We start from the raw sequence: 27,505 nt of genomic DNA on the forward strand, positions 1-27,505 counted from the left end.
GGCCCCCACAAAGCTCACAATCTACATAGGAGGGAGAAAGGGAGTTAAATTCCCATTTTATAGATAAGGTAACGGAGGCAAAGATAAGTGAAATGATTTGGCCAGGGTCATGCAGCAGTGAGATGGCAGAGTAAGGATTAAAACCCAGGTCCTCGAACTCCCAGGCCCATGCCCTTTCTACTAGGCCATGCTGCTTCTAACGTAACCTGTGGTTTAACATTGTTCCAAATGAGGCTTGTACACCAATGGGGTTGCTTTTACATGTTCTATGCTTGATTTGGAGGACGCCTGAATAGTACTTGGAGGCTCAGGTCAAGTAAATGAATAGAGCTGCTGATTTCTCAACTGCTTCTGTGATCCTTTACTGAAGACCCCTGAAGTACAGGGGATCCCCTGCAGCCATGCTCACTGTGAGGCGACAGATCTGGGACAAGATTGTAGAGTCAGTGGGAAAACATTTCCCTTCCAGAGACACAGTTCCATCAATCGATCAATCAATCAATTCACAGATTCCTTTAGCCCAATATCCAGGTCCTTCCTTCATTTTGGGGGTTGCTTTCTCATCCCAGTTATTCGGCCCTCCAAATTCAGTTCTTAGACATTAACCTCTAGACTATAAGCTCCTTTTCTAGAATGTAAGCTTCTCGTGGGCAGGGAACATGTCTACCAAATCCATCTCTCCTAAGTCCTTAGTACAGTGCTCTGCACACATTAATGATTGAGTGAGTGTCTGACTGTTCCCTTATCCCTGTTCCCATTTTCAGAAACTTAGAAATATTTGTATAGTGAGGATGTTTTTTTTTAAAAAAAAAAACAAAAAAAATGAAGTAGAATGTAAAGGCTTTCTAGTTTGTGTATTTGCACCTCCAAATCCCAGCTCAGAGGGTTCCCTTGAAGTCACAACAAGCACAACAATAATGAGTCTTATATCCTGGATTTGGTGCCTTCTAATCCCAAATGATCACAAAGCCTTCTATGTTATTTTGGGGGAAAATTACTAAATGGATTCCTGTTTACAGAAATTGTTTCACTCACTACTGACTCACAACCCCTCTGGCAGAGGACCCATCAGTCCTTCAACATAGCCCGGCAACCATTTAGAAGAGAAAGTGAGGCATTCTTTATCCACTAGAGATCATTACTATTATTTAGCATTTGAGTACAGGCTGTACTTTAAATCCCGCTGGGCAGGAACCTCTTTGTTTTTCTGTTGCTGAAAGGACTTTGTAGCTCAATAAATGTTAAAAAATAAAAGTAATAAGCAACAATGACAATAATCACAAGGGAAGACATAGTTACTATGTACTAGGCTTAAATTATAAATCAGAACAAGACAAGCCTGAAGAAGGCAGGCAAGTTTCACTATTTTGAGAAAGTTGGAGAGGAAGTTATTCACCTTGGATATTGGTTAATATCAGTTCAACGAAGATGTCAACTCTACTTTGAAATGTTTCAGCTACCCAGAATGCTCTGACACGATTATTAATCAATCAGTGGTATCTATTGAGCGTTTAATGTGTGCAGAGCACTGTACGAGGTGCCTGGGAGAGTACGGTGCAACAGAGTCTAGATAATTACTAAAGTAAGAAATGCCAAGGGATTGTTTTCATCACCTTTAGTCTATTAGATTGTGTAGGAGCATGCCAAATGGCCTCGGAGCACAGTAGAAGCTTAGAACTAGACTGGGCTGATTTGTACTGCCAGATAAGATGCCTTTCTCAGTGATGGGAAACAGAACTCTATTCAAATCCACACTTAGCTTTCTATTAATATTGTTTGGACCATTAATTCTGATTGTTTAGCTTACCCCTTTGGTGCCTTCCCGGGCCAGATAGTCCTGCACAATAGAAAATGTTTGTCCATGAATAGCGGGATATTGGTTCATTGAGTGACTTCAGAAATTGCCCCAGAAAGGGCCCTCCTGCTAAATTACACTGTTTTGATAAAACATAAGAAAGGGGGCCTGGTTAGCATTGGTTTAAGCCAATTCCCACTGGATGTATTGTTGCCAGAGATGCCCGTCACTTCTTTGTTTAAACATACTTAGGGAGCAAAATAAACACCCGCGAATTGGCATGAATTTGCTGAAATCTAACGTCACATTCAGTTCATTGCAATCGTGAACATCTCTTTCCATCCTCTTCCTCCTCATCCTCTTCCTTATGTCCTTTTGGATTTCTGCTTCAGAAAAAGCATTGCCAAGTGAAGGAGAAAATCTTTTGATGGAACTTACCCTTTGCTACCTCTCCATCCTAAAGGAAACCTGCCGTCCTCCATAGGTGTATGGCGATTACAATTCATGGATTCTTCCACAAGTAGGGAAATAGGAGTTGCTTTCCCTGGGAGCCCTTTTAATCTCTAGTACATTGAATTGCAGAGCTCTCTGACTTTTACAAACACTCCAGGAAAGCATCAATTAACAAAAAACCCCAGAGAAAATCTGAAGAGATTGCCAGAAAATGTTAATGAAATTTCTGTATAAAAATATGAAAACTTTCACCCCTGTTTTCTCCCTCTCAACATGATTAGAAAGTCACTTAATGTGTCCTAAACGTTTGGCCAATCAAAGACAAATGTACATGATTGATGGTGACAAGGAGCACATTTAACTTATTATACCTTACTTTGCAGCAAAATGATTTGTGTAAACTGTCTGCCCAGCATTAAAGGTAAAACAAACTTAGAAACCCCAAAATGTTATATTTGAGTCTAATATTTTCCTTTTGGTTTTATGGCTGTAATCACATATGGAATCTTTTATTTTGCTATTGGCACTGAAAGGAACAAAAGGAAGGGCCTTGGAGAAAGGTTACGTAACGTGCAGTGGGAGCATAAAGACCGTGTGCTTGCTGACAAAGAAGAAATCACAGTTACACATTAAAGGTTTTAATGACATAAACTAGTAAAGTAGCAGCAAATTTATTTTTCTATCTTGCAGGAAAATGTAATGTAATTGGAATAAAAGGCCCTATCTTCATGAACAGGTCTCAGGTCAAAAGCAAAACAAGACTTTTCTAAGATTCTCTTTTCACTTTTGTGAGTCTCTCTCAAACTAATATCCAGTCATTCACAGCTAGAACTCTTTTAAAAAAGCAACGTATTTATATCAGACTCTAGGTTAAGTACATTTACTTTACTCTGCATGGCAATTTTTGGTGAAGATCTTAAAACTTTTTATAAATTATAAGATGTGAAGCCTCTAAGATTCCTATTCAAATTAGATGAGCCTCTCTCTTCTCATATTACAAATGAGAAGCAGCAAGAGGCATGCTTGTCAAAATCTTCCATGTCAAAATCTGGCACTGGAAATGATGGAGCCTATCAATCAATGACATTCTTCGAGCGCTGTCTACATACATAGCACTAAACAATACAAAAGAGATGGTAGACTCGATCCCCACCCTCGAGGAGTTAACGGCCTAAATACTCTGCTCTCACCTTCCTCCAGGCCCCTTGGCCAATAGCTTCGCAGAGTTGTTTAATCCATTTCAAAATACAAGCTGAAGATTATTTTGATCTGAGGGAGGGGGAACAAAACAGTTCTCTAATATTCAGAAGATTAATTTCAGCTCTAATTGAATCGTTACACCAATTCTCACCCTTCCAGGTTTACACGTCTTAACTAGTTATGCATCTCCATGCTCTAAATCACTGCCGACCCCTCGTTCACATCTTGCATCTGGCCTAGAACTCCCTCCCCCTTCATGTCTGACAAATGGCCAGTTTCCTCACTCTGCAAGCCTTAAAAGCTCTCCTTTTTTCTTCCTCCTCTCCCTTCTGTATCTTCCTTGCAATTAGATTTGCCCCCTTTATTCACCCCCATCCTCAGCCCCACAGCACTTTTGTACCAAATTGTAATTTATTTATATCCAAGACTGTCTCCCCTTCTAGACAGGAGGGTTCTTATGGTCAGGTAATGTGCTTCCAACTCTGTCATATTTTACTTTCCCAAGTGTTCAGAACAATATTCTGCACAAAGTATGTGCTCAATAAATACAACTGGTAAGTGACAAAAAAAATAAACTCCAGAATTTGGGATTCCATCACACATTAAAGGCAATCAGCCAATAAACATAGTATGAAGGTATTAATATATGCTCTAAGTTTGGTTGGACAAAATTTTCAAGCCTGCAGTCAGCACTTTCAAGGGCATGACAACATTTTATATGCTCTGAAGAGTTTATAAATGACAGAGAGGTTGCTAAGATTGGGTTGGTGCATTCAGGCCCGGTGTTTTGTTGATCAGTGCATTTGCAGACAGCTGCGTGATAGGTGATCTGGTTGGCTAAGAAATACATAAACAGTAGGACCCTAATAGTATGTCAGTGAATGCTGGAGAGTAGGTTGGGGTGAATATTATGATCCTTCCTATTATCAGATTGAAAGGCAGATTTGAGAAAATTAAGTCACTTGCCCCAAAGCAACAGGGACAGTTTATTGCTGGAGACAAGTATCAGTCAATCAATCAATCATATTTATTGAGAGCTTACTGTGTGTAGAGCATTGGACTAAGGGGTTTGGGAGAATACAGTATAACACTATAACAGACATATTCCCTACCCACAATGAGCTTACAGTCTCAAGGATGGAAGCGAGGTGCCCAGCTCTGAAGCCAGGTGCATTCTCCTTGGCTAACTCCTTCTGCCTCTCAGCTTGAACATCCTAAAATTCAGAAGCAAATGTGAAAGTTTGTGCTATGAACTGAAACAGGCTGAATGAGTGCAGTGATAAATGGCTTGCTAAGGGGTATGTAAGAAAGCTAATAAGTCCAACAAGCTTTGGGAGGGAATGAAAAGGATGGAGCACAGTGGAGCGAAACAGTAACAGAACGAAGACGGCAGTAAACAGGGAGTTGGATCCAGAGGGAATAAGTTTAGGTAATAGATGGAATGGAAGCCCGAAAAACAATCTTCTGAGGGGAAGCAGGAAGGGAAAATCACCAAGTAAAATTATCCAGGGGAAGTCTTGATCACAGTCAAAGGAATCCTTCCCAAATTCCAGATCATTGAGAGATGCCTGAGAGAGGCTGTGGTTTTCACTTGTGAATGAATACCACTGCGGGGGCCTGCAGATCAAGCATGGGGTATAGGGTCCTAGGGATGAGGGGTCCAGACTCTCCTGTAATTTTCCTCTGTGGCCCTTAAAGTTTTGCCTTTGTGAATATTTTCTTGCACAATATTGCTTTCTTTGTGTTTAATAAAACAACATAAGCACTCATGTAAGTAATGGGGTGGGGAATACTGGGCTGCTTTGGTTTTCAGGATCCCGGATCCATTGCTTTGTTTGCCCATAAAAAGAGAGGAGAGGAGCCCAGGCAGGTGCTGATTAGGGCTAAAACTGGGAGACAGGGAGCCTGGATGGGCTAGGATGAACCCAGAGCCTTTACTATTCAGAGACACTGGACCTACCGGCTCAAAATTCCCTTGATGGGTATGTGGCTTTCAAGAAACGGTGAGACCAATCTTGGTTCTGCCATAGTTTCTCTTCCTAGCCTCTCTTCTTTCTGGCTTATGGAACTCCCCAAACTGCTGCTTGCCAAGGGGCAGATATACTCCAGGCCAGCTGCTAATTTTGTTGTTCAATACTCTCCCAAGCCCTTAATATAGTGCTCTGCACATAGTAAGTGCTGAAAATATACCACTGATTGCTTGATTGATTGACAAACTAAGGAGTTTCTAGAGCATAAAACTGCTCACTCACCAGGATCCTCTAGACTCTTAAACTTCTTTTGGGCAGGGAATGTGTCTGTTGTTTTACTGTATTTTTCCAAGTGCGTAGTACAGTCCTCTATACACAGTAAGTGCTATATAAATACAATTGAATAAATCAGTACGATTGACTGACTGACCCATCTCAAAAGGAATCAGTTTTCCATGACTTGTCACTAACTCACCTGGTGTCTTCAGCTGTAGTACTCAAATTAGTTTTTGGTTTTTTCTCCATGATATTTGTTCAGGGTTTACATTGTGTCCGACACTGTAATTAGCACTGGGGTAGATACAAGATAATCATGTTGGAGACAGTGCATGTCCCACATGGAGCTCACAGTCTTAATCCTCATTTTACTGATGAGGTAACTGAGCCATAGAGAAGCTAAGTGATTGTCCAAGTTCACATAGCAGACAAGTAACAAAGCCAGGATTAGAATCCATACAGTCCGATTAGACTGTAAGCCCGTCAATGGGCAGGGACTGTCTCTATCTGTTGCCGATTTGTACATTCCAAGAGCTTAGTACAGTGCTCTGCACATAGTAAGTGCTCAATAAATACTATTGAATGAATGAACCCAGGCCCTCTGACTCCCTGGCCCAAGTGGCTTCCCAAGATACCTGAGAAAATGTTTACAAAGTAAATGGGTATTCACCGGAATCCATCAATTAATGGTAGTTATTGAGTGCTCATTGTGTGCCGAGCTTGTACAAGCGTTAGGGAGAGTACAACAGAATAGAGTTGATAGACATAAACCCAGCCTATAAGGACATTATGGTCTAGACGGGGAAATGGATGTTACAATGAATTACCACTAGGGAAAATAGGAGGGTGTAAGGATATGGACATATATGCTGTAGGACCGAGGTGAATATCAAATACTGAAGGAGTGAGATCAGAGTTCCTAGGCAACTCAGAAGGGAGCATGAATGGGCAAAATGAGGATGTATTTGGGGAAAACCTCTCAAAGGAGATAAGATTTTAGTAGGGCTTTAAAGGTGGGGAGAATAGTGATCTGGCTTAAGTGAAAGGTGAGGGAGTTTCCAAAGAGAGAGAGAACATGAGGACGGGATTGGTGGCAAGAACGACAAGAACTAGGTACGGTAATTACGCTGACATTCAAAGAGGGCAGTATGTATGTTGGATTGTGGTTGGGTTGGAGATCAGTGAGGTAAGGCTAGAGAGAGCTGACTGAGTGCCTTAAGGCCAATGGTAAGGAGGTTTCTGTGGATGGACAACCATTGGAGATTTTTGAGGATTAGAGATGTGGACTAATTTTATTTTAGAAAATCGATCCAGAGTTAAGTATGGAGTGAAATGGGGAGAGAGAGGTGGTGGGGAGGTCAGCAGGGAGGGTGGGATTCAGCAGAGTGAACTACGAAGGAACTACTCTCTCTAGTGCTTAGTACAGTGCTATTAATACTATCAATTGATAGTTTTAAGGACTTGTGGACAAGGTGACCAAAGAGCCAGGGAATTTTATAGCTGTGTTTCAGGGACATGGTAACCTTGGGAATGAGCCTAATGCGCCATGCCAGATGGGGAATTGGTAGTTGTTCCTGGATCAAGTACAGAACTCTGGTGTATAACCGTTGTTGGAATTCATGCCCTAAACTGAGTAAATATTAATTATGTAGGAGTGCCTAAATAATTACTATCTGTAGAATGGGCATCTTGTAAAAAGACTGCTATCATAAAGGTGGGGTGGGCATTTAGCATTTCCTGCTAGCCTAGAGGGGCAGGACTAGTTAACAGAGTGTAATAATGATAACTGTGGCATTTGTTAAGCACTTAGTATATGCCAAGCACTGTACTAAGTGCTGGGATGCATTCTAGATGATCAGATCAAAGTCCCTGCCCAATATTGATTCACAGTCTAAGTAGGAGGGAGAGAAAATGTATTGAATGCTCATTTTATAAATGAGGCGTGTAGAAGTTAAGTGACTGGTTCAGGGTAACATACTAGGCAAGCGACAGAACTGAAATTAGAACCCAGGTCCTCTGACTCCTAGGCATGTGCTCCTTTTACTAGACCACACACAGCTCAAATATTTCCTATGCTTTTGGAGGGTGAAATCAGAGAGTCATTGGATTGTGATAGCAAGCTACTGGATAAATCTTAGAGTGCAGTCGTCTTGAGCCAAAGAGCCTCTACCCTATCTGTAAATTGCCTAGAACAGTATAATCTCAGTGTTAGAAATGGGGCTTCTGACCTCAGTAAGTGGTAAGAAACATCACAGACTGTACCCCTTCCAATGAAAGAAGATAGAGTGACTTGGGAAAGGGGCAGTAGCCTTATTAAATCTTTCAGGAGTGGGTGTCAATCGTATTTATTGAGCACTTACTGTTTGCAGAGCACTGGACTAAGCTCTTGAGTCATATACCAGATGTGTAAACTAAGTTAAATGTCCACAAGGAGCTTACATTTTAGAGAGGGAGACAGGCACTGAAATCAATTATGGTTATATACCTAAGTGTGAGGGATCTGAGGGTGGAGTGAATATCCAGTGCTTAAAGGGTAAAAATTGAAGTGCAAGGGTGACACAGAAGGGAGAAGGAGTAGGGTAAATGATGGCTTAGTCAGGAAAGGCCTCTTGGAGGAGATGTGATTTTAACAAGGCAACTGCCATTTTGCTTTTTTTATAAGAGCTTACTATGTGCCAGGCACTATACTAAGAATTAGGTTATTACGAAAGTCAGGTAGAATACAGTCCATGTCCCACATGGGCATCACAATCTTAATCCCCATTTTACAAATGAGGTAATTGAAGCACAAAGAAGTTAAGTGACTTTCCTAAGGTCACAAGGCAATCAAGTGGTGGAGCTAGGATTGGAACCCAGCTCCTCTGACTTCCAGGCTTGTGTTCTTTCCAGGAGGGCACACTGTTTCTCAAGAAACTTTTTGTAAACTAATTGCATGTGTATGTGTTGGTGTGTGTGTACGCACCCTGCTTGCCTACTGTCTCTGACTCCTGTCTTTAGTACAGAGAGATTGTATTCCTTTACCCAATCGCTTTGAACATAGGCAGCACTTTTGAGCTAAAGAGGTGCCAGGTGTTAAAAAAGAACACCAGACATAAAAGTCATCTGATGTCTTCTTGGACATTATGGTCCTTGTAGGCAGGGAACACGTCTATTAACTGTTATATTGTACCCCCTCCTTGACTGTGAGCCCATTGTGGGCAGGGATTGTCTCTCTTTGTTGCTGAATTGTACTTTCCAAGTGCTTAGTACAGTGCTCTGCACACTGTAAGCACAAAAGAAATATGATTCAATGAATGGTTGAATATTGTACTTTCCCAAGTACTAGTATAGTGTTCAATAAATACCACTGACCGATATCAATACTAGTAAGGGGGACCCACCAGCTGGAAACAAGGCTGTCTTTTGTAAGAAGTATCATGGCCTGGTGGATAGAGCAGGGCTTGGGAGTACTGGGTTCCCAGCCCAAGAGGAGACCTGGGTTCTAATCCTGCTCCTCCACTTGTCTGCTGTACGACTTTTGACAAGTCACTTAACTTCTCTGTGCCTGTTATCTATAAAATGGGCATTAAGATTATGAGCCCCATGTGTGACAGGGACTGTATCCAACCCAATTTGCTTGTATCCACCCCAGAGCTAAGTACAGTGTTTGGGACATAGTATGCACTTAACAAATATCACAATTATCATTATTATTATTGACAATAATAAAAAAAACAAAGTGCAATGAAATATGAACAACATTCACAAACAAAGGAGGACAACATATTTTGAACTCAAGCTAACCATGGATGGGACCAATATTGAAACACTACCCGAAAGACAAAATTCCTGATGAATTTCAGAGGTATTGAATGTTCCTTCTTTTGGCTTTCCTTCTTGTGTGGGAAGACCCCTGGATACAACAGATAATTGCTATATCAAGATTACCAAACTTCCCAAGAGGCATCAGTGAGCATTTTACCCTACATATCGCTTTTAAACAGAAACTTTCTCCTACTATTATCAACACAAGCCGCAAACCCAAAATTGGTAAAGAAACACTCTGAGGTCTAGATAGATTCATCTCAATCTATGTACTAAACACTTGGAATGTACAGTAAGGAATAAAGAGGGACAATCCCTGCCCAAAATGGGCTCACAGTCTAGAGCTGGGGAGACAGACATCAGTACAAGCAAACAGGCATCAATATAGCCTCATGTGGGACAGGGACTGTGTCCAATCTGATTACTTTAGATCTTCAAGTGCTTGGTACAGCACCTGGTCTATAGTAAGCATTGAATAAATATGATTATTATTGATAACAATACTCACTGAAAGTGATTGCCAAATATATTTCAGTGAAAATACAATGATACTGAAATTTGAAAAGAATCATTGTCCACATGATTTCACTCAGTGGCTTTACTAAAAATCAATTTGTAGTCATCTACAAAGTATTCTGTTGTTAAGTAAGAGAAAATACCTCAGATATGTCCCACTTCTAAGCAGTGGTTCCTTATTTGCTATATCATTTTCCATCAATATGTCCTGAATTATGTTTCCATCATTGCTGCTTTGAGAGCTGCTGACTGATGGAGGGATCATTATTTAATAATCACAAACTTTCAGTAGGGATGAAATAAGGGAGCACAACTGGCCTCTATAGAGGCAAGATATCAATACCTTAGAGAGTGAAGAACCTCTGAATTTGTAAGGAAAGAAAAGGAAGCACTCCGTTTTGTTTCATAACCGCTACTAGGCATAGCTGCAAGATACTCCCTGCCCGGCAGCAATTAAAACTGTAGCCTTGTTTAGCAGACAATCCCAGAGCTTGTTTGATGAGGATGACTGTTAGATCAAAGAACTTATGACAACTTCTCTTGACAGTGACATAGTATGTTTATTAAAACCTACACTGTGGCTTTTAGAACAAGTAATGCAACATTCCAACTAAAGAGATCCAAGACAGTGCAAACCAATAGAGCTGCCCCAGCACCCATCCTAGACAAGAAGGGAATCCTGAAGAAATGACAAGAACACTTGAGTGATCTCCTCAACGTACCTTCCATCAGTGAGAAGGAAGCCCGAGAAGAATATTTAACTGGTCGATAAGAGAAATGTGGTCTCTTGCACCAACGTCTAATGAACTGCCCCCAAGTTAGAGTCATGATGAATGTTAAAGCTCTCATATCTGATGGAACACCTCCTACTACCTACAAAGAGGGGCAGTTGGGATGAGAGATTACAGATCCATCATTCTGTAGTTCTTTGATGGCAGAGCTTGTGTAATTTGACTCTTTCCTACGTTTTCCAAGTGCTATATCTTACTTTTAGCTTCAGTCCATCAGTTTTCATCATCATCATCAGTTGTTTTCAGTGAATGTCTATTGAATGAATGCAAAGCACGCTTGAAAGATTATAACAGACTTAAGACACATATATGGTCACTGCCTTCAAGGAGCTTAAAATAAAACAGTGGCTATAGGCGGACAAAAATTTGTTATAAAGAGTGGGAAAAGGAGGAAGAACAAAGACATAATAACAGGAAGCACAAAAATGTTTGGGTGAAATAAGTGAAAAAAATCTGAAACTCAATATACATATATGCTGAGGATAAGATAAAATAGATCAATGTGAAGGATGGCTGTTGGCTTCATGTAACTGGCATCCTGTGAATTAATTGGGGAAGACTTCCTGGGGGAGTAGGAGTTTTAAGAAGGCTTTGGAGATGGGGAAACTGGGATCCAGTGGATTAGGGTCCAGAGAGATGCCAGCTGGATGGTCGAGTCTGAAAAAGGAGTTGGAGGACAGAGAGACAAGAGTAAGGAATATTTACAAGGTGGACTGTCACCCACATGCTGTTTGTAGTCAAATAAAATGGAGCAATCACAAAAAAGAGATCCTTGAACAAAGTCTGTCCAATAGCGTCAAAACAATTTTTAGCACATCACACTGTCCGCTGGGAAGTGCCAAGGAGCTCTAATTGGAATCAAGTTGCAAGCGAGAGTGACTGAACCCTTCTTGAAGAGGAAATTGACTAAAAAAGAATCAGTTAAAACTTTAGCAAAAATGACTGTGTGTATGTACTCTATGTAGAATTGTTGGATTGGGCAAAGCTAAAACCAGGGATTCTACAGTAAGGAAGCTGCATTTGTGAAGAGAAATGGGAAAATCCAAACCTCAGATAATAATAATGATAATTGATACTTGTTTAGTATGTGTCAAGCACTTTCCTAAACACTGGGGTATATACAGCACAATAAGGTCCCACATGAGGCTCACAGTCCAAGCAGGAGAAAGAATCAGGACTTGGAGATAGTATAAATTTGGGCAAAAATGACCCCAACTTATGAGAATGAACTGCCTGTTGTTGTTGTTGTTTTAAATGTTATTTGACAGACATTATGCTAAGCACTGGAATAGATAGAAACAAATCAGGCTGGACATGGTCCATGTCTCATTGGGTCTCACATTTAATCCCTATTTTACAGTTGAGGGAATTGAGGTGCAGAGAAGTTAAATGACTTTCCCAAGGTCACACAGCAAGCAATTGGCATAGCCGGGGTTTGAGCCCAGGTCCTCTCTCTCCCAGGCCCGTGCTCTTTCCACTAGGCCAGACTCCTTCTCATGGTCTAATACTCTTTTCTCTCCCATCTGTGAATTCATCTTCCAGTGGCCTGCGAATCATTCATTCATTCATTCAATTGTATTTATTGAGCACTTACTGTGTGCAGAGCACGTACTGGGCACTTGTAAAGTACTACCCTCCACCCAGCACTTTGATAATGGTATGTTCGGCCGAGATGGAGAGATGAGGCAGTTGGAGGCTTGTACCAAGAACCTGTGCCTCTATCATAATGAATTTACCTCTCGTAATTAACTCAGGAACCTGCCTCTCTACCCAACCCTAAACATGAGTAGCAGCTTCAGGTGGTATATTCAAAAAAAGCAGCATGGCCAATGGCTGTGGGTTCTAATCTTGGCTCCACCACTTGTCTGCTGTGTGACCTTGGGCAAGTCACTTCACTTCTCTGAGTCTCAGTTACCTTATCCATAAAATGGGGATTAAGACTGTGAGCCCCATGTGGGACAGGGATCGTGAACAACCGGATTTGCTTGTGTCCACCCCAGTGCTTAGGACACCAGGCACAGAGTAAACACATAACAAATACCACAATTATTAATTATTATTATGTAACAATAATAATAGTGATAATGTCAAGTGTTGGCATTCAGCAGACTATACTTTAGAAGCCCTTCAACAGTGCTAAACTTCCAAAGAATTTATCCTTGGAATCCTAAGTGATAATCCAGTGTGTATTTGGGTGGAATCAGTAGGCAGAGACCCACTCTGACCACTCACATCTCCCTATTAATGGAAGAAGCAGGGAACTGAACAAATAATTTGAAATAATGTCCGCTCAGTCATTCACTCATTCATTCATTCAGTTGTATTCATTGAGCACTTACTGTGTGCAGAACAATATCCTGAACAGCTGCTGCTTCTTCCTGATGCACAGACTCCTTCCTCCTCCCCATCAACAACATCATTTATTGACCACCTACTGTATGCAGAGAACTGTACTAGGCAACTGGGAAATTTACAATAAAAGTTAAAAATGCATTCCTTGAATTTGGACGCATGGACATGCTTTAAGTTATCTATCTCCTTCATGAGCCCAGGTAAAAATTACAATTGATGCCAGACAGCTATCCACACACTGGATATTCAGTAGATGGTGAATGAATGATGAATGATTTCTGGTTTCATTTAGTTTGTTTCCTGTAGTGGGTGTTGACAGGATGCGATTTCTGCCAAGTGCTCTGAATGTTAAAGTGAGGCAACTCAATGAAGTACAGGCAAACAGTGGAGAAGAAAGTGATATGCAAAGACTGATGTAATTTCTTGAGAAATTGGCTTCAGAAAGAAGGAAATAAGAAAATTATTTCTGATAATATCAAGATGGATTTTAATTTATTTAATCAATATGATATGTACAGATTCAACCACCAGGAACTCATTTACAGTCCCGGGTTAGATGAATTGCCAAAATGATTACTCTTAGATTACTATCTTTTAACCCTGTTTTGAATCCTTTCCCAGATTAGTCTATCATTCATTTTGTTCATTCAGAGGTTATTTAAACAAAAGTGGATATATTTTGGTCCATTCAAAGTGGAGACAGTGATTATGGTAATTATAATGCAATGCTATATTTTTACTAAGTTTTTCAATACTGAAGATTCTGACCCACCCCAACCAGCACTTGAAGATTCCCCCCCATCATTTTAACAGTTGCTACCTCTGAGCCAAGGAATGCCTTTTGGGTGGGCCCGGGGCGATGCTCCATAAGCCTTAATCATCAACTTTTTGGGAAAATTCTTATTAAACAATGATAATCCACACAGACATCTATGAAAACATGATAAAGCCTAAGTTGAACGTTTGATGCCCGGTTTAGAAATAACCAATATGCCTTCCTAGACACCCCACTACTTAAAACAGGTCGGATTTATGTTCTCTCTCACAATAGCTGTGTATAGCCAACAAGGCAAAGTTTACAGTGAGACCTTTGCTCTGAATTGAAATCTAGGCTCTTGGACTCAAATTTTATTAGCCTATACTGTATAGAGGTAAGAGACTTAAGTTACAAATCTGCTGTCACTGAAACAGAATCAGTTAGCGAGATGGCCGGCTGAACGCCCACTTCAGCCTCTCGGATGGCAAAATCGAATCCAGATAGAAATGAAGGGCAGTGGAATTTTCTGTTTAAAAATGGAGACTAGCTGGTCACTCTCCTCTAAGTAAGAAACCTCAGACTTCAGTTTAAGCCTTTCAGGAAATTGTCCTATTGTAAAGTGAGCACCAGATGAATCTTCAGGTTGAACACAAGGCCTCAAAGTTGTAGACCAACTTTGTAGGTGAGGGAAAAGGACATAATTCCTGTACTAAATATAGGTAACAAATTTACCTTCCCTTGATACCATCTGGGGATTCACACCCACACACACCCACACACACACACACACACACACACACACACACACACAGTAAAAACCCTGGCAAATTGAAATCTACTTCCGATTGGTGCAATGTTCCCAGCAATTTGAAGAATCTCTTCTAAAAAACAGAGCCAAAAGGTAATTATGGAGTCCTCTCTGTCAGTTTATGGTGGGGATAACCCTAAAAGACAGTCATAGCATTATAAGAAACTTATTTATCCTTGTTGGAGCAAAGAAAAGGGGCATCAGAAGTCTGTTTCAATTAATCTGTCTCTACATTGGTTCAAATATGATTCTGAGAGAAGAAATGTTGTACTCTTGCCCCTCTATGTGTGTGGTAAGTCCTTTAAAGTTATGTTAATCCTGGTCTGAAATATGTCATGGTTCAGGTATGGTGATTTTTTTTTTCAAACACTTAATGTACAAAATCTGACTTGATAGTCTGCAGCCCACTCATCTGGGAATAAGAGCTTTGGTTTACATCCACCAATGAAATTCATTTTAGAAATTGTTTATTTACTCATCCAATGCCTAGGCAACCGGTTATCTGGCATACCATCAACCAAGAGCGTTATTTGTTTTAATTGACATTTCATTGAGAGTTTTTGGAAATCTGTAATCTTTAGTGTTTTTCAGCGAATGCAATCTGAAAAAGGCAGCAGTTGAGAATTGCCACATTGCAAATGAACTCAGAGGTTAAATAATAATAATGTTGGTATTTGTTAAGCGCTTACTATGTGCAGAGCACTGTTCTAAGCGCTGGGGTAGACACAGGGGAATCAGGTTGTCCCACATGGGGCTCACAGTCTTAGTCCCTATTTTACAGATGAGGTAACTGAGGCACAGAGAAGTGAAGTGACTTGCCCACAGTCACACAGCTGACAAGTGGCAGAGCTGGGATTCGAACTCATGACCTCTGACTCCAAAGCCCATGCTCTTTCCACTGAACCACGCAGGAAATATTATTCAGATGAAGTTGTCTTGTGCTGTGTACAATAATTAAATCATCAGTAGGTGACTTGAAATGAGATAAGAGGTAAAATGAAAGTAAATTCTAATTCCCATTGCTTTTGGTCATTTTTAGCCTGAAAAGTAGATTTCCCCAAGGAATCTAGACCAACTTCAATTTATGATTTTTTTAAAGTGAAGATGATTGTAACTTTTGTTATATGGTGGTTCAACTGTCCAACCTTACAACACTAGCCTTCTTTGTGGCACTAGCTCAGTTTCCTGGGTCCAACACAATACTTCACTGGAGGTAAAATAGGCATGTCAACTCTTTTGGGTAATTCTTCCTCGCAATAGGGTAATCCTATCTCTCCTCTTTAAACTTTCTCTTCCTTCTCCTCATAGATTATTTCCCCACAGCCCCCATATGGCCCCACCTCATGTCCCTGAATCTTCCTCCCACCAATCCCTGCAAGTTGCCCATCAGCCTCCTTTATCCACCCCAACCCAAAGCAAGAAGCACAGTGGCCTAGCAGATAGAGCATGAGCCTGGGAGTCAGAAGGACCTGGGTTCTAATCCCAACTGCACAACTGGTCTGCTTTGTGATCTTGGGCAAGTCACTTAACTTCTCTGTGCCTCAGTTACCTTATCTGTAAAGTGGAGATTAAGAAACCACAACTTCAAAAAGCAGTTCATACTTGTTTCAGGCCCTTGTCGGCCTTGTCTCCGGGTGCAGCCTCTCTCACTGGAACTACCAAAGCTGAACAAGAGTGGTGGGGAGGAGGCCTTCTAGAGAGCCAACACTTCCTGCTTAACTTAAAAGGTCAGGAGCATTATGTTTGGTGTGGAGGAAAATGGACAACTCTTGAAGGTTTTGAGTAGGATAGAGAAGTGAGCAGAAAAATGTTTAAGGATGATGATCCAGACAGGTTTTAGTATAGTACAATTTGAAGAGGGCAGAGCCCTCCCCTAACTCTGTTTGCCCTCCCTTCTACATCACCTATGCACTTTGTTCTGTTATTATTTTTATTACTACTATTAATAATAATCATATTTACTGAGTGCTTACTGTGTGCAAAGCACTATACTAAGTGCTTGGGAAAGTACAATATAACATCAGACGCACTCCTTGCCCACAGCAAGCTCACAGTCTAGAGGGGAAGACAGACATTAATATAAACAAATACATAAATAAATAAATAATTTACATATATATACACAGATATATGCATATGTGCTGTGGGAAAGGGAGGGAAGATGAATGAAGGAGCACATATAAGCCACGCAGAAGGAAGTGGGAGAAGAGAGGAAAGCCTTCCAGAGGAGATGTGCCTTCAATAACGCTTTGAAGTCAGGAAGGGCAATTATTTTTCTAATACGAGGAGGGAGAGTGTTCCAGGCCAGAGGTAGGATGTGAACAGGAGGTCAGCAGTGAGATATATGAGATCAAGGTACTGTGAGCAGGTTACCACCATAAGAACAAAGTGTACAGGCTGCTTTGGAGTAGGAGAGCAGCGAGGTGAGGTAGGAAGGGGTAAAATGGTTAAGTGCTTTTTAAAGCCAATGGTGAGGAAATTTTGCTAGATGCAGAGGTGGATGGGCAACCACTGGTGTTTCTTGAGGAGTGGGAAAACTTTGAACGTTTTTGAAGGAAAACAGTTACCCTGTCCCTAGCCCCTCAAAAATCTTGTCCATATCCTTATGCACTACAACTTTCCCAATCTGAAATTTATTTTGACATCTGCCTCCACCAATAGATTGTTGGCTCCTTGAAGGCAAGGATCATGTCTGTCGACTTTACTGACTTGTATTATCCCAAGCACTTTGATTGCTTAAAACTAGGGTTATAAGTGAATGGATTTATAAAAAAATCCATTTTAGCAAAGATTAGGGCACGAAACAGGATGATGGTCATTTGATTGGAAAGAATGGGGAGGATATAAGAAATATTGCAAAGAAACCACTGGCAGAATTTAGTAACAGTGAATGGGATGGTAGAGTCAAAGATGACACCAAAGTTACAGGTTTCTGGGACACAGAGATTTATGGAGTTGTCAACAATATGGTGGGGTTAGGAGATTGTGGGTATAGGAAGGAAGATGAATTCAGTTTAAGATGTCAGTGGGACAGCCATGTAAAGAATCTTGCATAATTGTAGAGAGATTGGAGATAATGAGGTAGATGTTATTCAAATGCCTGCACTCCTATTATAGACTGAAAGCGCCTTGTGGGGAGAAATCTTGTCTACCAATTCTATTCTACTGTACTCTTCCAAGTATTTAGGTCAGTGTTCTTCCAGCACACAGTAAGTCCTCAATAAATACCACTGGTTGTTATATCGGCATAGAAATGTTAACTGGAATTGTGTCAGTGTATGAGCTGTAGAGGAGTGGATGTAGCCCAAGAAAAGTAAGGGCCTCAGAACAGAGTCTTGAGTCACTCGCAGAAATGGGTGGGAGGTAGCCAAAGTGCCAGAAGAGGAAACTGATAAGAACAGATAAAAGATGTAGTAGGAGAACCAGGAGAATATATACTTAGCTACTTGAAAGCAAGTAGCTAGGTTGTAGAGGAGTAGAGATTCATCAGTAGTGCTGGAGGTTGGTCTTGAAGTCAAGGAGAATTAGGACAGACCCGTGCCCGTGATACTTGATTGTACGATCTGGAAGAGTGTGGTCTTCATGAAAAGGAGGTAGAGAAAACCCATTTGTAATGGATCAAGATAGAAGTTGGGTGAGAGAAAAGGGAGGCAATGAATACAGACAACCCATTCAAGGTGTTCGGACAGGAACAAGAGCAGAAAATGTAACAAACAAAATTTAGTTTCCAGTTGTTAAGTTCAGCATTGAGTTGTATGGAGTTCCCCAACCATTCCAGAAGCTACCATTTCTTACCAACATACTAACTTTTGAACCAAACATGTTGTTTGCAAACTAAAGATTTGAACAGTTCCATTCATATCTCTAGTATGAATGTGTTGTATAATGGGGCCCAACAGTATTTATGACTGTCAGTTATATTCACCTCCAATTTGCTCTACTAGTAGTATAGTACTGGGAAGTACAAAACAGAGAGGTGGCACGTTTCTTGCCCTCAAGGGCTTTACAGTCTAATGGTGGAGGGAGCCATAAAATATTTACAAGTAGCGTGCTCAAAATATTACATGCACAATTGAATAGCATATATACAAAAGTCCATAAAATAGGTATAAATAAGTGCTTAGCTTCTGGAAATGGGTAGTGAGTTTGTTGACTTGGAGTGCTGAGAACTAATTGGGAAGACTTTTTGGCGGAAATTGGACTTTAGATGGACATAATAATAATAATGGTAGTATTTGTTGAGAAGCAGCATGACTTAAGGGAAAGAGCACAGGATTGGGGGTCAGAGCTCATGGGTTATAATCCCAGCTCAGCTGTGTGACCTTGGGCAAGTCACTTAACTTCTCTGTGCCTCAGTTACCTCATCTCTAAATGGGGATGAAGACTGTGAGCCCCAGCTGGGACAACCTGATTACCTCATATCTAACCTGGTACTTAGAACAGTGCTCGGCACAGAGTAAGCACTTAACAAATGCCAACATTATTATTATTATATGACAAGCACTGTTCTAAGTGCTGGTGTAGATCCAAGTTATTCAGGTTGGACACAGTTCCTGTCCAACATGGGGCTCACACTCTTAATTCCCATTTTACAGAGAAGGTACCTGAGGCTCAGAGAAGTTAAGTGACTTGTCCAAGGTCACACAATAGACATGTGGTGGAGCTGAGATTACAACCTAGGTCCATCTGACTCCCAGGCCCGTGTTCTATCACTAAACCCTACTGCTTCTCCATGGATTATGTGTTGAATGCCTGACCTTGATTCTATGTAGACAAGCTGTAGGATAGAAATAGGAGCCTGAAAATGGAGAGGAAGAATATATTTAAATCATCTAGGAAGTCCTTCCAACTCCCCAACCGAGCAATGCAGAAAGTCTTAAAAAGTGACGCAGGAGTCATTTTTCTATATGACTGTGATCCAAGAACACACTCATAAACAGGCACAAATAACTGGGAAAGTGTGAACCATTTTACAATTCACCTATTTCTTTGTATTGACCAATTCTGAAAACTGCTGAGGTTATGTAATAGCCTGTTCCAGAAAAACCCAACATACATCTGCAGATCATCAGAACTGAATGCTGTCACTGAATTCTGCTGTCAAATTAGCACACTCTTCAATAATGGCCTGAGAGCCCAGAACGTAGAGAACTAAATCAAGAAGTTTGGCCTGCCCTTTAGAAAGCCGTCAGACTGTTGTGCCAATGTGGCATCAAGCTTCAAGCGAAACTGAAATTGAAGTATTGAAGAGCCTCTGTGTTTGTGACGAGAGGATTTTCTAGACACAGAGTAAAGTATTACAATCTGAGTTTTCCTTACCATGGGACCCTGCAAGATTGAAACCCCTGGTTATAGGAGAAGTTGGTGTATACATAGTTGTCTGCACATCTAGGCAACAACAATTGCATGACTATACAATGATAGACTTGATTAAAACCTTACTATACATCACACTGCAAGACTTTCTGTCCTGATTCTCTCTAAAACAGCTGTAGTTTGACATGTTAGACATAGATGAATTGTTGCCTCAGGATGTGTTTCTCCTATGATTGATTATTGAGCGGCTGAAAAATTCACTTTGGCACTTTTCCTTGACTTTTCATTTCTGTGCCTTAAATTTTGTGGTTTAAATACCAGTAGAATTATATATTCCCATCAGTCAAAAGTAAATTAATGGTAAAAATTGTACAGAAGCAGCAAAGATTTTTTTTTTAAGTTGCAATCCATTGTGGCTCCTTTTTAAATTAAAGACCACATAGTAGACAGTTGTCCCTGGGTGCATCGTACGGCTGGGATTGTGGACATTTTCGGCCCATGTACTCCCCCATTGGTGATGTCTATAAGACTGGGATAAAATTGAGTATAGATTTGTAGATGCTGTACACTATCAGATGCCATAAGCTATTTCCTAGGACTCAAACCGAATCATGTCATTAATGAGCCTTTTGTTAAGACATGTAAATATGAGAAGCCAGAGATTTTGATTTAGATCTGTGATAAGCTCTGTCTCTATAGTATTCCCAATATTATTATTGATAAATTGTGTAATGGCCCCCAAGGAAAAAAAAATCTCTTGAGCAAGCTGATTTTCCAGATCCTTTCTCCATTAATACCCATTAACATTTCTGCCCTTAGCAGGTTGCCCATATTGTTCTTAAATTTGTACATGCACAAAGCCAGTTGGATTTTGTATTACATCTTGGGTCATGAACTACACACCTTTTTTTCCTATAACTCAATTTTGGCTTTCCTCGTAGCCAGAACGTCTTACTGTAATTATGTAATTTTGTTCAAAGTAGATCATATGATTTTTGAAAGTGCAAAATTAAAATTTTGAGTAATTGAGATGTAGATAATAGGCCTCCATTAAGGTGTGCTTTTTAAAAATTCTGCCTTTTATAAATGCTGTAGTTGTGTATCATAGTGGTTGATAATAGCATGCATGTCAAAAAGGCAAGTACTGTAAGCTGTTCTCTCTGTTGCAAGTAATTGCACTTGTTGTTTTGGTTGTTTCTGTGTCACTAGTTATTACTCTCATCCTTGATGACCAGATGTTTCCACAGCTCACTATAATTGTGGTTTCTTTTTACTAACTACTTTGTAAAATTTCTATTTTTCAAAATGTGAAAGTTCTTATTTAAATGAAATAATTTGGTCATTCAGCACTAAAAGCATGTCGACAGAAAATATGCTTTTCGGCTGAGATTTTACCATTCAAAATGAATCATATCCCAATCAATACCTAGAGTTAGCAGTCATTTTTTTATTCATGCATGTAACCCTATGTGGCTATGGATCTACTAACAAACTCTCTTCCCCTCTTCAAAGCCCTACTGAGAGTTCACCTCCCACAGGAGGCCTTCCCAGACTGAGCCCTTCCTTTCCCTCCCCTTTTCCTCCCCTCCCCTTCCCCCCAACCCTCTGCTCTCCCCCTCCCCCCACCCTCAGCACTGTGCATATTTGTATATATTATTTATTACCCTATTTATTTTGTTGATGAGGTGTATATGTCCATGATTCTATTTATCTTGATGATGTTGTCTTATTTTGTTTTGTTCTGTTTTGCTTTGCTGTCTGTCTCCCCTGTTTAGACTGTGAGCCCATCATTGGGCAGGGATTGTCTCTGTATGTTGCCAAATTGTACATTCCAAGCTTAGTACAGTGCTCTGCACATAGTAAGTGTTCAGTAAATACTAATGAATATCTATATCAATCAAACAATCAGTGGCATTTACTGAGTTCTTATTCTGTACAGACACTGTTCTAAGGGCTTGGAAAGTACAATATAATAGAGTTGGTAGATGCAACCCCCCGACAAGAAGCTACAGTATATAAGGGGAGGTGGGAATTAATATAAATGACACAAATGAGCAAATCATAATTATAATGATATTTACGTAAGTGCTAAAATAGTTGTGGTACTTGTTAAGAGCTTTCTTCGTGGCAGGCACTGTATTAAGTTCTGGGGTGGATACCTACAAACAAGGTTGAACACAGTCCGTATCTCACTTGGGGTTCACAGTCCCATTCTCCATTGTGCAGATGAGGTAACTGAGGCACAGAGAAGTGAAGTGACTTGCCCATTCATGCAGCAGACAAGTCAGGACCTTCTGACTCCCCAGGCCCGTGCTCTTGCCACTGGGCCGTGGGGTATCAAAGTGCTTAATGGGTACAGCCAAGTCATAGTTGATGGTAAGGGCAGGGTGGATAGGGGAAATAAGGACCAAGTCAGGGAAGGTCTATTGTGATAGATACGATTTAAGGAAGGATTTAAAAGTGGGGAGAGTGGTGGACTGGCAGATGCAAAGGTGGAAGGAAATCCAGGTCTGAAGGAAGATGTGGGCAAGATGTCCATGGCAGGAGACACTAGTTTCTCTTTAGAGGAGTGGAGTATGTGTGGATTGGGTTGTCATAGGAGATCAGTGAGGTAAGGAAGAAGGGGGCAAACTGATTGACAGCATTAAAGCTGACTCTAAGGAGTTTTCAATTGATGTGGAGGTGGATGGGCAACCACTGGAGGTTTTGGAGGAGTAGGTTGATATAGGCAGAATATTTTTTTTCTGAAAAATGATCCTGACAGCAGTGTGAATTATGGTCTAGAGAGGGAAGAGAAAGGAGGCAGGGTGGTCAGCGAGGAGGTTGATGCAGTAGTCAAAACAGGAAATGACAAGTGCCTGAATCAGCATGATAGTAATTTGGATGAAGAGGAAAGGGCAAATTCTAAAGATGTTGTGAAAGTAGCACAGGATTTGTTGACAGATTGAATCTGTGGGTTGAATGCTAAAGGTGAGTCAAGAATGATGCCAACCTTTTGGGCTTGTCATCATAAATGGTATTTATTGAGTGCTTACTGTGTGCAGAGCACTGTACTAAGCTGTTGGGAGAGTACAGTACAACAGAGTTGGTACCCATGGTCCCTGCCCACATCAAGTTTATAATCTAGAGCTTGGAGGATGTTGGTTTTGTCTACTGCAATAGGAAATTGACAGGGAGGACAAGATTTGGTTGGAACGATGAAGAGTATGTTTTGGACACAGTAAATTTGAGTTGTGGGAGGGACATTTAAGTAGAGGTGTCCTGAAGGCTGGAGGAAATGCGGAAATGCAGAGAGGGAGAAAGATCAGTATTGGCGAGATAGAGTTGGGAATCATCAGCATAGAAATGGTAAAAGAAGACGTTGAGCAAAATAATTCAATTCAATTAATTTACTGAGTGCATACAGTATGCAGAGCAGTTTACTAAGTGCCTGGGAGAGTGCAATATAATGGAGTTAATAAACACATTCCCTGCCACCAAAGGGTTTACAGTATAGAGTCAGGGAGGGGAGACAGACATTAATATAAATAAATGCATAATGGATATGTGCATTTGTGTGGTAGGGCTGAGGCAAGGGTGAATGAAGGGTGCAAATCAAGTGTAAGGGCATTGCAGAAGGGAGTGGGAGAAGAGGAAATGAATAATAATGTTGGTATTTGTTAAGCGCTTGCTATGTGCCAAGCACTGTTCTAAGCGCTGGGGTAGATGCAACATAATAAGTTTGTCCCACATGGGGCTCAGAGCCTTAATCCCCATTTTACAGATGAGAGAATTGAAGCACAGAGAAGTTAAGTGACTTGCCCAAGATCACAGCAGACAAGTGGCAGAACCGGGATTAGAACCCACTATCTCTGACTCCCGAGGCCATGTTCTTTCCACTGAGCTATGCTGCTTCTCTTGGGGAAGGCTTCTTGAAGATATGTGTTTAATAAAACTTTGAAGATGGGGGATGTGACCATCTGTTGGTTATGAAAAGGGAAGACATTCCAGGCCAATGGCAGGGTGTGAGCCAGGAGTCAGTGCTGAGATAGACGAGATTGAAATACAGTAAGTAGATTGGAAATAAATGAGAGAAGTGTGTGGGTTGGGTTGCAATATGAAATCAGGGAAGTCAGGAAGGAGCAAGGTGATTGAGTGCTTTAAAGCCTCTGATATGAGTTTCTGATATGCGTTTCCACTTGATGTGGAGATAGCTGAGCAACCACTAGAGGATCTTGAGGAGTGGGGAAACGTGGACGGAATGGTTTTGTAGAAAAATGACCCAGCCAGCAGAGTGAGGTATGAAATGGAGTGGGGAGAGACAAGAAGTGGGGAGGTCAGCAAGAAGACTGATGCAGTAATCAAGGCGGGGAAAGATAAGTGTTTGGATTAATATGGTCACAGTTTGGTTGGAGAAGAAGATGAATTTTAGCTTTGTGACTGTTGAATTGACGGGATTTGGTGACAGACTGAATACGTGAAGGGAGTGAGAGTGATAAGTCGAGGATAATGTCAGGCTACAAGTTTGTGAGACAGGAAGAATGGTGGTGTTAAGATGGGAAAATCATGGGGAGGGCAGGGATGGATGGGAATATGATGAGTAGATGTTGGTGGGACATCCAGGTAGAAATGTCTGGAAGCCAGGAGGCAATGTGAATGCAGATGAGAGAGATCAAAACTGGAGATGTAGACTTGGGAATCATCTGCATAGCTGCAGGAACTGAAGCCATGGGAGCAAATGAGTTCTCCAAGGGCGTGAGTGTAGATGGAGAATAGAAGGGGACCCAGAACTAAGACGTGAGCCACTCCCACAGTTAGGGGGTGGGAGGAAGAGGAGGAGCCTGTGAAAGAGACTGAAAAGGAGCAGCCGGAGAGAGAGGAGGAGAACCAGTAATGGGTGGTGTTAGTGAAGCCAAGGCTGGATAATATTTCCAGGAGAATGGGATGATTGTCAATGTTGAAGGGAACTGAGAGGCTGAGTAAGATAATGATGGAGTAGGGGCCGTTGGAGTTTGCAAGAAAGTGACCACTGATTACCTTTGAGAGGAAGATGTCTGTGAAGCGGAGGGACCGGAAGCCAGATTGGAGGGTCTTAAGAAGAGACATGGAGGAGAGGTAATGGAGTCAATGTCTGAAGATAACTCCCTTAGGCAAAAGAGTTCTCCAAGGGATTGGGTGCAGATGGAGAATAGAAGGGGAACCGGAATTTGAGGGACCCCCACAGTTAAAAGTTGGGAGGCAGAGGAGGAACCAGTGAAAGGGACTGAGAAGAGGTCAGAAGGACAGGAGGAGAACAAGGAAAGGACAGAGTCATTGGAACCAAGGTTGGACAACATTTCCAGGATAAGGGCATGGTCCTCACGAGTCAAAGGCAGCAGAAAAGTTGAGGAGGATTAAGTTAGAGGAGAAGAACCAGGGACGTTGTGTCTACCAAGTCTGTTATGTTGTTATATTGCACTCTACCAGTAAGTGTTCAATAAATATAAGACAACTCACACAAGGAGTTTGAAAAGATTCAGTTACATGGTAAAACCAACCCCAGTATATGTGAACAAACTAAGCACTCTTCTCTTGAACTTGAAACAATAAGCTCAAATTACAAAATATGTAGATTGTTCTACAGAAGACTTCAGAGTTACGAGGACTTTCTTGGAAGATAAAGGAAACAGTGAAAGAGTGAAGTGCCCAAGAAAGGGCTTGAAAATATTTTCTAAGGAACCAAAAAAGAATGATAATCAAAGTATTCTACATCTCATGTGAAATGTGTTGTAATAGGAAAAAGTTACAATTCTCATAGTTCCCAGACTGATTAAAGGCCTTTTTTAAAAAAATTGGATTGTCTCAACATAGTTTATTAAAATTTTACAAAATGCAATGTTACATAGGAAAAAAATTCTAATTGAAATACATTCAACTGGGATGGATATTATCATACGCAACTGCAGTTAGCTAATATATCAGTGTGGCTCAGGAACTAAAACCTGAACTATACAAACAGAGAAAAAAAGTTATTAGCAGTGACAAAATGTTCCATTTCCAGTTTCTTCAGACATCTTAGCTTAGTATGTAATTGCTATGTCCTAGTCTTTTCACCTCAAATGATCTTTTAGAGTTCTCTGAAATACCTGGTAGTGAAGTTGCCATTAAGTGAGGAATCAATCAATCAGCAATATTGACTGATTTGCACTCTCCTAAGTGTTTGGAGGGCCAATCTGGAAAATGTGGTGAAGGTGAGTCATCGGGCTTAGAAATCAGGACCAATGTATAATGTGCTCCCATTCCTCCTTTTGATATGTTACCAATACTTGTTCTAGGTGATCAAAGTGGTCTTGCCAGTTTCATGTTAATCGTTTTTTACAACTATCTTTACATTAAATCAATTATTTTTCAAGCTCCTTTACATTTAAAACCAATCCATTTTTGTTCCAATCCCGCTCCTGTGTTTCTCTCTTAGATTGAGGAGGATACATGGCAGAAGTACTATCTGGAAGGAGTCTCTAATGAAATGTATACAGAATATCTATCTAGTGCCTTCGTGGGTCTGTCCTTCCCTACAGTTTGTGAGTAAGTAGACATTAACAATATATTCTTCTGTTCTCAGGAAATATCAAGAGTTTCATTGGAGAAGGGCTCTTGTATGATGACAAACCTCCATAGTGGTCCCTGTGTCCCAGACTGCTTCATGCCCTTGAAAAATGAAGGGGTTTCCAGCCAATTCTCTCAATTTACTATGGGTCTCACCTTTCTGTCTGACACCACATTTGCCATAAATTTCAAGAATTAATTCATTGATTTTAGTTTACTTATTTGAAGTAAAGTTTTGTCAACCTGCATGCAGATTTTTGCATGTAAGTATTAATTTCGTATTAACTAATATGAAAACCTGTGTCTCAGATTTCCTGGGAAAGGTCTTGCAATCTTCCTGTGAGGAAAAATCATTTTCCCTTCCAATTTCACTATCCAATCTCACCATCAAGTGTTGAATTCCGCACAAAGGTCTTGCAGGATGTGAAAAATATCCTTAACAGCTGGATTGCCAACACTGAAATCTGAGCAATCATTCCTCACCTTCCTCGTTCCCCCTAAAGGCAGTTCCTATAATTTCAGCCCTTCAGATCTGTGAAAAACTGAATGCACAAAAAATGTTGGAAAAGTGAGTAGGATTTGGAAAATGATTTTTATCTTGACACTATATCATTTATCAAGTCTCTTTCTGAGACTGAGTGTACTCAGTTTTGATCTTCAGACTCTAGCCAAAGAACTGTCTCCACCTTGGCTTTCTTCTTCATCATTAAAAAAAAATGTTTAGTGTTCTTAATTTACCCAACTTGCAGGTTATTCACTAAATATTTTCACTTACCCTTCAGTCAATCTGGATTAATTGAGCATTTTGAAACAACACGTTGCACTGTCTTAGACTCTTGAAACCACTGTATTGAATAAACTGAATGGGAGGAGGTCATATCTGTCTTCCTAATGCCTAAATAA

At 40.7% G+C, this 27,505-nt stretch overlaps 1 protein-coding gene across 19 annotated transcripts in view; it reads left to right on the forward strand.

The window, feature by feature from the left end:
- The window catches only part of KCNMA1 (potassium calcium-activated channel subfamily M alpha 1), an 879,166-nt gene that overhangs the window by 665,746 nt on the left and 185,915 nt on the right, over positions 1–27,505 (forward strand). For all 19 annotated transcript variants that reach the window (XM_029059250.2, XM_029059251.2, XM_029059252.2 and 16 more), the window contains exon 15: positions 26,472–26,581. In XM_029059250.2, coding sequence (XP_028915083.1) covers positions 26,472–26,581 — 110 coding nt within the window. The remainder of the gene's footprint in view (positions 1–26,471; positions 26,582–27,505) is intronic.

Source organism: Ornithorhynchus anatinus, chromosome 3 (genome assembly GCF_004115215.2).
Source record: "Ornithorhynchus anatinus isolate Pmale09 chromosome 3, mOrnAna1.pri.v4, whole genome shotgun sequence".
In the NCBI taxonomy this organism is placed as follows: Eukaryota; Metazoa; Chordata; class Mammalia; order Monotremata; family Ornithorhynchidae; genus Ornithorhynchus; species Ornithorhynchus anatinus.